Below are 10,951 nucleotides of genomic sequence, written 5' to 3'. Positions count from 1 at the left end.
TAATAATTGCAAAAGTATATCTACACTTCTTTTTCATTCTGTCTCCTCCCATTTATTTCCTTTCCCTTCTCTATCTCTTTATTCCTCTTCTCTTGTTTCTCTTTTACCATATCTATTTTCTCTTTTGTTTTCTTTACATGTAGCCTATTCCCTGCCTGAATCTGAACTGGATTTTGTTTTTAATCATTATTGTAGTGCTAATATTTTTGAACCGTCTATTGTAATCTCTTGAAGTCCTGTTTCTTTGTATGTGGCACAGTCTTTGAACTTTCATGTGTGCACCCATATTAACTTTAGATCCATTATTTTCTTTATGGTTTTGAATATTGTTTGTGTTCAGTAATTCTGATCACTGCTTCATTATCCCAAGGAATATTTATTTTATTTTTCATTCTCTGTCCTTTATCTTCTCTCAGCATTATCACCTCATTAAATTTATCTACTGTCTCCTAAAACAACTTATCATGTTTTCTAATTACTAATTTCTAATAATCACTCATTTTAATGCATAGATTTTAATATTTGAAATTTTTTTCTTTCCTAATTAAACTTTCTTATTCTCACTTATCATTTTTGTTACTATCCCATTATTTTATTATCTCTCTGTCTAATCTGGCCATCCATTGTATCTCTGTCCTATGATTTTTTTCCTTCCTTTTTCATAGATTATATAAATAATTGAATGTAGAGAGAAAGATTGCTGCCAGAAAATGTCTTTACTGCAGTAACCTTTGTCTTTTTAAATCCATTTATAACAATATGTGTTGCATTAGTGTTTCCAAAAATTATGACAGTTGTAATATTTTTTCTCCATCTTTGGGCTAATGGGCATAGATTTTAGTTCCCCACAACAGTATGATGATTTAAGATTCTAGGATTAATGCTTGCATAACTTTTACACACGAGCAATATATTATCAATACTGAAGTTATTGGAGTAAAAGTTTTGTATAGGTACTGAATTTTCATCTCTTTCTCTGCTTTTGTGATTTCCCTTTTTATTTCTAAATTTTTTTTTGCTTTTAGTTTTTCCTCTCTATAATTTCAGAAATATATTTAATCAAGTATTTTTATATGTATTTAGAGTTTCAGGGGAAATTGTGTTCTTGTTTACATTTACACTACCATCCTGGCTGGAAATCATCAAAATATCAACTCTGGATGATCTAGCAGCAAGTATACTAGATTTTTTGGTGTAATTTATCTTCAGAAATCTCTATGTTACATATTACAGGGTTCAAAATTTTTAGCAGACATATAGCATACTTTTCTAATTGCATTCAATGATACACTTCAATAATAATAAATGTACATTTAAAATGTGCATTTCACAACTACCTTTCATGATACATGATTTGGATTGACATTAAAATTCGCAAAACTCAGAAAACTTTCATCTAGAACTGCATTTCCTCAGTGTACAGACAGATATAGGTAATGGAAATCAGTATGCAATGTATTTTCATGCTTAAGTGCCCAGCAATGATCCAAGTGCAGTTTCTAGCTTTCCAAATTTTGCAGTTGGTAACAAGGCCTGTTACAAGAAACAAAGGCAATCAGTGTTCGTGAATACTTAGCCATTATGCAAGCTTGCTTTGAGTGATCAGCCTCACCTTGGAGCAAAAAATCTAGATTTTTTAGCTTTGTGGTAGCTGAACTTAAAGAAAACAAAACTATAAAGTCAGCCAAACCCAAACGATTATAGATTTTGCTGGTGAATTTCATCTATTTCCTACTACCACTTCACAATTAGTCTTTGAAATAAGACTAAGTCCATGTCTGCTCCAAAAATCTTCCAGAGTTATCCTTAAGAAATTATTTGTTCTAAATTTCTCTGACTCTATTTCCTTGCTTACCTTCATAGTTTTCATTTAGATCACATTGATTCAAATATTTGAATATTATTCTCCTTAAGAGGGGAAATTCAATACAGCTTATGTAGACATGGGACAGTTTAAAAAACTAAACCCAGTAATACAAAATGATGTGGTAAGAGGAATAGTGAAGTAAATGAAGTCATTCGAATAAGTGAAAGGCCTTATGAAACAGACTCAGATTTCTTTTTCTGTGGATTTCCCCTAAGAACAGATGAATCTCCAACACAGGATCAGGAGATCTTTTATTCTTTTATGGTGTACACCCTGTTAGAAGTTAGTTCAACATACAAATCATTAGGACTCTATGCAACACATTATTTAAAGCAGTTTTAAAATTACTGTGGAAGTCCTTTTAGGAAAAAGTCCTCAAATTCAGAGGCATATTTATTTATTTAATTTTAATCATTGATAAGTTTTACAAAAAGTTCAGTTAATATTATAGCAGATATTCAATGAAATAATGAGATCAATTGGTTTAAAATTTCCACTCAAGAATCTCATCTAAAATATCATTTGTCTTTCGTTACATTTAAATATTAATGCTTTAATCTATTTTATAACTAAGATATCTTTCTCCTTAAAAAGTAACTTGATGACTCCTTCCCGGATCTGCTTGGTTTTGACTCCATATACAACTGGGTTCAGGGTAGGAGGCAACATCAAATAGAGATTAGCAATTATGATATGGACATGAGGGGGAATGTTTTTTTCCCCAAAGCGGTGAGTAAAAATGGTGAATAAGGCTGGAACATATGTAATTACAATAGCACATATGTGAGACGTACAGGTGCTGAAGGCTTTGTGACGAGCATCTGCGGAAGACAGACTCACCACTGCTCGCAAGATCATAGTGTAAGACATGGAAATACAGAACATATCAAAGCCCCCAATCAGGAGGGCTGCTAAGAGACCATAGATAGCGTTGACCTTGACTTTGCCACAGGACACCTTGGCCACAGACATGTGGTCACAGTACGTGTGGGGGATGAAGTTGCCTCGACAATAGGGCAGGCGCTTGGTAAGGAAAGTGAATGGAAAGATGAGCATCACACCCCTCAGGAAAGTGGCAAGACCAGCCTTGGCAATGACAGCACTGGTGAGGATGGTGGCATAGCGTAAGGGGTAGCAGATGGCCACATAGCGGTCCAGCGCCATGAGCATGAGCACCCCAGACTCCATCCCAGTCAACATGTGGACAAAAAACATCTGAGCCAGGCAGCCACTGAAGTCAATCTCCTTAAGGTTGAACCAGAATATGCACAGCATGTTGGGTACCGTGGTGGTGCTCAGGGTGACGTCTGTGAAGGAGAGCAGGGCCAGAAAGTAGTACATGGGGCGATGCAGGGCCTCCTCATGGCCGATGAGGTAGATGAGCCCACAGTTGCCCACAACAGCAATGAGGTACATGAAGCAGAATGGCAGGGAGATCCAGATGTGTGCAGCTTCCAGCCCAGGAACACCATTCAGGATAAAGAATTCTGGTGTCAGACTGGAGATGTTGGCTCCAGACATGATGCCTGACATGTGGGGGACATTTTATATTCTTTGTCAGCAATTGCTCTCTGTACAGGAGACAGAGGTGGGTTTAGAGACCAAATATGAGAATGGTTTGTGCAATGATGCCAATGAAAGCCATGAACGCCCATCTTGTTAGGATAATCAGGATGGTTTCTTATTTCCCCAGCTCTAGCAAAAGAATCTTTGAACTATGCTATCTAAAAATAAACAGTAGAGTCTTACTTTGCTTAATGTCCAGTAGCAAACTTTCTGCTTAGAAAGCTAGAAAGGATACTTTCTACTATCCTTACTGTCTCTATCTCTTACAGTTGTTGCCTTGAAGATTATGAGGAAAGCAAGTTATCTATGCAAAATTGTTTGGATATCTTAATAATAATAATGTACTTTAGAAATTCAATAAAATTTTTGAATTAGTAAGGATTTAATATGATTGGCATTCAAACTGTGATGTCAATATCATGCTTTTCCATGTTGTGACAATTCAGGTGTTCTTGAGAAGGAAAAAAAAACCACACTATTTACATTTCTAAATCAGTAATAAGTTTTATGGCATTTTGGTAAAAATTTTAAGAAATTTTTGAATTCATTCAGATACAGAATTCTTTTCCTTTGGCTTCTCTGTACCTAAAATTAATTCTTTATTTTTAATACAAACTAACACTCAAGAGACCCTTGGATTTCTGAAGATTATTGATTGCCTATACTGCTGTAATTTAAACAGTATTTCATTATAACTCAACAGGTAATCAGTACAACAGACAATACCATGTGTTTTGATTGCTATTTCGTTTAGGGCAGTAGAAATGACTGAAAGGTATTTGACGAAATTTATATATTCAGGGATATTTGAGCAAAATTGAAGGTTCCAAGTGGTTAAAATTTTTCTTTTATTTGAAAAAAGAAAATGGTGCTTAAGTTGTGGCATAAACCTGAGTTCTCATGTTGCAAAGTCAGTGTCAAACAAACCCATCATTCAGCAGACTTAAGTAGATACTTGTAGTGTGATGGCATGTATTACATGGCAGTGAAGCTACACGATACAGATTCTTTTCACCTAAATATTCAAGAAATTATCATTGTGTCCACTTCTACTGACCAGGCTACAGAGAAACTACCACAAAAAGAAGAAATACAAAGGAATACAAGTTTCAGAGGCTCATGGTCTCTGCTTCCTAATCTGACTTAATCTTGTGTGAACCATCTCTTATAAAAAAACCTCTCCCAAACCTCTCTTGAAAGGTCACCACCCGGAGAAACTATCATTTCATGGACCTGGATTAGAAACACTAAAGATAAAAATCTCCAATGTCCACCATCTTTTGTGTATACACCATGAGGAAATGAATAAAGTGGAAATCAGGTTAAGTCTAGCCACCCGTAAAGACAAAAACCGTTGTCTCTTAAGAAGTGAAAAGGAAAGAGAAATACATTACTTCGTGTTAATATTGTCTTTTGGTAATTGTGCCCATATTCTTAGCCATTGTATTATTATCCAGTAATACCTCTATCTTTTTCAAATGGCTATTTTTTAAAACTACCCAAGCTTACCTCAGTGTTAGGCACAAACAAGTTCTTATTCATGGCTGAGAATCCTTAGTTTTTCAAAATCTGAGCTGGCATCTTCTTACATAGGAATTTCAGTTTCCCTGGAGAATCTTCAGCAAGATATCCCAGGTGATAGACTCTCCACAATTAGATGTCTCAGAAGAATCTGAAAGAGAATGAACTTCGGGCTTATGGTACTAGAGAGGCATTTAGATAGTTTTGAATAGAAAAAGGGACAACAAAAGCAAAAACATGTTAAAGTTTAATGCTTTATTCTCAAGTGAGAAATATGACCACCAGGAGTGGTGGAGGCAAATATCATTTAATATTTTCTTCTCTTATTGAAAAACAGATACATTTTTAATGTAGAAAAATCTAAAAAGAATCTATAGAAATTTGGAAAATCACTTGTAATTGTAATGAAGCAATAACCACTTAAAAATGCTTTCTCTATTTGTCCAATAATTTTGAATTTCTGTATAATATTCTCCTTCACAACAACTTAACACTGCATGAAGTTTTTCACTTTTTCCCCTATTTAATATAATGTGCACTTCTCATGTCATTCTATATGCCTTGCAACTGAAATTTTAGAGCTAAATTTTCCACCCAATAATTGAAGCAAAATTAAACATTTTATTACTCTTGAATATTTAAATTGTTTCTCATTTTTGCTATCAAAGAGAATTATTTTATGGATATCCTAATCTGTTTGTATTGTTGATTTTCCCCCCTTAGAATTATTAGAAATAGATTTGAAATTTGTGGAATAAAAAGGCATAGACAGTTCAATTATGTTGATAAAAGTTGGAAAAAATCATCTTCATAAAAAATCATCTTCATATGGGACTTTCACTCCCATACACAATTAGTATGCTATCCCTCTAAAGTACTAAGTTTTATATGTTTGCTCTCTTTTCCCGAACTGAATTTTGAGAATACTCTGTCTTTGATATTTTAGCTTGACTTAAAATTAATTTTATTAGAAGTGACTATGAACTTTCTTTTCAAGTGTTTTTTGGTCAGTTGTTTTTCTAATATTTTGGATTATTCATGCTTCTCCTTATCCATCTCAGTAGAGGTGTTAGCTTTGATTTTATTGCTGGCTGGGCACTTTCAGTACTAAAATATGAACACATTCTCTGTCATAGTTTGCAACCATTTTCAAAGGAAGTATTGTCACTAAACTGGACTGGAATCCACTTGCCAGATGCACAGCAAATCAATCTACTGACACTGACTCGTGGTGAGGGGAAGTATAGGATTTATTGCAGGGCAGCAAGCAAGGAAAAGAGGAAAATGGTAAAGAACCCGCCTGTCAATGTTGGAGATGTAAGAGACACAGATTCAATCCCTGGGTCTGGAAGATCCCCTGGAGGAGGACATGGCAATCTACTCTAGTATTTTTGCCTGGAGAGTCTCATGGACATAAGAGCCTGACGGTTTGTAGTCCACAGGGTGTTACAAAGAGTCGGATACTACTGGGACAACTTAGCATACACACATGAATGCATGCTCAAAAGATCCAAACCCCTCCTTGTCTTTTAGGGAAGTGTTTTCAAAGACAGTGAGAAGAATAGAATTGTAAGATGTGTGATCACTTTTGCACAATTCTCTGATTGGTCGATGAGGATATATCAAGGTGAAGTTTCAGGAATCAACATCGTCTTCTGACTACAGCCAGTCTGGTGTCTGTGTGATTGTGGTGAGCAGTCTCCATTGGTGGGGCTCTGGTTTTTGCGAAGCAACTGAGGCATGCACAGGAGACCTTTACCTGTATCTTTCAAAGGGAACTGGGAGTTCTAACACTTTATGGCTGACATTGTTTAAGCTATTATTACTTTTCTTGTCTGACTGCCTTTACTTTGTACTTTGCCTCTACATTCCCTTACTTCTCTATTGTTAATTCCTTGTGCTTTCTCTTTGGAATTTGGAGAAGGACTAGGATACTAAAGCTTTTTCTGTAAACAAGAAACAGGGGAACACAGAGGGGTCTTGTCACTGAGAAGATCCCTTGGGGTCCTGCCCAGTTTCAATTCCCTCTTTTCTTTGATGCATCTCCATCCTGAGGGGAACAGATGTGGTGATGGCTCTGGCTGCTTTCTGATGGATGGGGGCAAAGTCAATTTTTCAGGATTAGAGGAGCAATAATTATAGACTTTCATTTCAAAGAATTCTCAAGTCCTAGGCTTGGCATCAGCATTTTCCATTGTGAAGACATTACTCCTTTTTGACTGCTTTGTCAAGGCACCTAGACAATCATTTGAAAATCAGCAGATGCATTACAATGAAGATGATGATCAAGATGCATCTTTGTAGAATTCCTGAGAAAATCCTCCCATCCCAGACAGCAAACAGGAAGATAAATCTTGGAGTGGGTCCTCTTTTCATTCATCTTGTAACCAAGTGGCCTTTTGAAATAATCTGTTCATTAGACTTTCAACTTCTCCTGAGGTATTTGTATATGTACAGCCTGTGGCAAGTACACATACCCCTCTGTGTTTGGTCAAAATGAAATCCAAGGAAATTCTGTTATCAGGGACCACCAGAGCCAAAGAATCTAGAAGTACATGTTGGGGCAAGATGATTTTTGGGCAATCTGTTCAATTGTGGTAGACAGGTTGTTTATCATATCTATTGATATATTGACATGCACTCTAGTAGTTGTGATGAGGATACCAAGAATATTTTGCCCTACCATCCTACCAACATCTTCTTAAAGTGTGTGCTATTTCTAGGAAGAGATGTAAGGCTTTCTGAGCTGTGCACACACACACACACACAAAGAGTTAGAAAATATTCAGTATAAGCAGGATTCTTCATGTTGCTAGCTCTCCAGGCAGTAGTATAACTACCCTTGTGTCAATTAGTCACTTCCTATACTACAGACAAAAATATAACTGGCTGGGGGCCTCAAGTTATCCTTACAATTGTGGTGTCATTAATGTCTTCATTTTTAGAAAGTACAGAGATTGCCTTATGAAGCCAAATTTTCCATATTCCATTTACATGATATCCAATCTGCTTGACTTTCTGGCATAACCTGTCGTCATTTCTACTTTTTGTACATGAATCAACTGTTTATTAGGGGTAGGTGACACATTTTTTCATGTGAAATTCAAGGGATTGGAAGGGACCGGTAATCACCTTTTCCTCAATGGAGATTATTTCAGATAAATTGATACAGGGGATCAGACATTCTGAAGTTCTCTGGTTAATTAAACCATGGAAGAAGATTATAAGAAGTCTTAAATTCTAACACTGCATCAAAATTGACTATTGGGACCACTGAAGGGAGATACTGCATATGGAATTTCTGGGGAATTCTATGGTAATCCAACAATCACTTCAACTTTCCCCTCTGGCTATACTTTGTGACAGTGTGATTTAAGATATCAATATTTTCCTTCTAGGAAGTGGCAGACCAAGTGGGTTAAGACAGAAAAAGGAGAGAAAAAGCCATCGTCATTTTAATAGCAACTTTCAAAGTTATCTATTACTAACAGATCTGGCAGGTACCAAACATTTCTAAGAAAATTAGATAGGCCCACAGTCAAGCAAGGGAACACCGATAGGTCAGAAAAATGCTCCAGTCAATCACAAATGTTACTATGAAAAGCCATAATCAATACATTACTTATTTAAGATACTTAAAAATTTTTTTAATCTGAGTCCTAGTCCATGTTCGCAAGACTATCAATTTTGAACCAGTGTGATGGCCATTTCTCCAGCACTTGTTGAAGGCTGTGGAGCTGCAGTCAGGTCAGAAGCTGACTTGACTTAACTGTAGTGGACCCACAGCTTAATTCCTGCTAATATGACAGAAAAATGAGTTTTTAGCACAATCTGATAAGGTCCCACTCATCAGGTCTGGAAATGATGCTCCACATGTGCCCCTTTTGAGGTTTTAGGAGCATCCAGTCCCTAGTATAATGCAGTGGTATAGTATAATGAAGAGGGGCATTCAGGGAGCTTTCCTTATTAGCAAATGTATGAAGTGCATTCAGAACCACCTCCAGGTTTGTATGTACCTCACAGTGTCTAGTTCCCTACCCTCTGATCAGATACTTGAACCCTTAAATGCTCAGAATAGGAAAAGGGTTTCTTATACGAAATTTCATAAGAATTCAGTTGGACTTGTTTCTAGGAGCCACTCTAATTCTAAGTAGTGTAACTGCTGCTGCTGCTGCTAAGTCGCGTCAGTCATGTCTGACTCAATGCGACCCCATAGACAGCAGCCCACCAGGCTCCTCCGTCCCTGGGATTCTCCAGGCAAGAACACTGGAGTGGGTTGCCATTTCCTTCTCCAACGGAGGAAAGTGAAAAGTGAAAGTGAAGTCGCTCAGTCGAGTCCGACTCTTAGCGATCCCATGCACTGCAGCCCACCAGCCTCCTCCGTCCATGGTATTTTCCAGACAAGAGTACTGGAGTGGGTTGCCGGTGCCTTCTCTGAGTAGTGCAACTAGCAGCACTTTATACTGAGCTAAATTAGTCTCTGGACAGATTTTTGCTATGGTCTTCTTCAAAGTATGGTTAATCATCTCTGTCTTTCCAGATGATTGATGCCTCTATGATTCATGTAAAGTCCACTTTATTTCCAGTTATTTAGATAATTCTGATATTACATTGGCAACAAAGGCTTACTCCTGTTATCATTCTGGATTGAACCAGGGAAATATACCCAAATCTGAGTATTGTTTCTTTGAGCAGAGCCTCTATCCAGGTTGTGAAAATATCCATCATCACCAGTAAATAGCAGAAATGGAAATTCCCCTTGTCTTTAGACAGAACTGTAGAATCTATTTGCCAGCCCTCTCCTGGTCATTCTCCTCTAGCTTGGATCCTCATGCAAGGTGAGGCAACCAGGCCTTGAAGTTGCTTTCTTTTTTTTTCTTTGCATTTTTTAATTAATTAATTTAATTGGAGGTTAATTACTTTACAGTATTGTGGTGGTTTTTGCCATACATCGATAAAAATCGGCCAAAGGTATACATGTGTCCCCCATCCCGAACCCCCCTTCCAACTCCCTCCCCATCCCAGCCCTCTGGGTTGTCCCATGCACCAACTTTGCATGCCCTATTTCATGCATGAACTTGGACTGGCCATCTATTTCACATATGATAATATGCATATGTTGAAGTTGCTTTTTTGCATAGATCATGCATTTTTGTACCACCTTCTGAATTGTTTTGTTCAAGATAAAGTTGAATCCACTGGAGAGTGTTCTATTTTCTTTATCTCTACATCTACACATGTGACAAGTTACATGTGATTGGTTAAAATGTTCTCAAGATTCTGTAGGAGTAAGGTAATTTTCACTATACTTGGTATCATCTTGCAATTTCATTCCCCTAACTTTCCCTTGGTAATAATATTCCATAGATGAACAGGAAATGTGATTCAACTAAATTGAAATATGACTGGGAGCTGCTTGTACCCAATACCTTGGTTCTAGATCTAATCAAATTGTGTGAGGTTGATGTGGAAAGATTGGACCATTTGCCCCAAGCCCACTGAGGTCTGCCTCACAACTCCTGTCCTCGCCAGACAGGAGATGTGATTTGAAATTTCATCCACCTTTTTATCTTGTCCTCACCTCTCCTCTCCCTTTCTCCCCCCTCCATCTCTAACTACCCCCTCCCATGAACACTGAGTAATATTTTCTTCCATCACAATCTGCTTCATAATTGTCTAAGAATTTGTCAATGACTCTGGCCTCCTGGCTTTAATTCAGTGGTGAGTCTTAGTTTTCCCAATTATGTTGTTCTTCATTTCTTTCTGTGAAACTCGTCTTTGATTTTGAAATGGGGAAGATGATATAAAGTTAATTGGAGATTGTTACTTGAGTGCGTCAAAGTTTTCATTCACTAAGTTTTATTTTTCCAGGTTTTTGTGTTCTGCTCTGCCTTTATTGTGGCTGTCGCCTCTCACACACTCTTCCCACAGCATACACCTATTTACATTATGGTATTTAAATCTAAGTATTCCAAGATTCACCCAGCTGGCTGTTTA

General features: G+C 37.1%; 1 protein-coding gene across 1 annotated transcript; it reads right to left on the bottom strand.

Annotated features, from left to right (window-relative positions):
- Positions 1-2,425: 2,425 nt before the first annotated feature.
- On the bottom strand, positions 2,426-3,388 carry LOC136174748 (olfactory receptor 52N2-like). The gene has a single exon (XM_065944934.1). It carries the CDS (start codon positions 3,386-3,388, stop codon positions 2,426-2,428), a length of 963 nt encoding a protein of 320 aa, XP_065801006.1.
- Positions 3,389-10,951: the final 7,563 nt, after the last annotated feature.

Source organism: Muntiacus reevesi, chromosome 9 (assembly GCF_963930625.1).
Source record: "Muntiacus reevesi chromosome 9, mMunRee1.1, whole genome shotgun sequence".
Lineage (NCBI taxonomy): Eukaryota > Metazoa > Chordata > Mammalia > Artiodactyla > Cervidae > Muntiacus > Muntiacus reevesi.
The sequence above is the reverse complement of the archived record's forward strand: the minus strand, read 5'-3'. Positions and strand labels throughout refer to the sequence as shown.

Bases quoted from the DNA above. Each gene is read 5' to 3' on its own strand.
- LOC136174748 (XM_065944934.1), bottom strand. From the start codon at position 3,388: ATGTCTGGAGCCAACATCTCCAGTCTGACACCAGAATTCTTTATCCTG.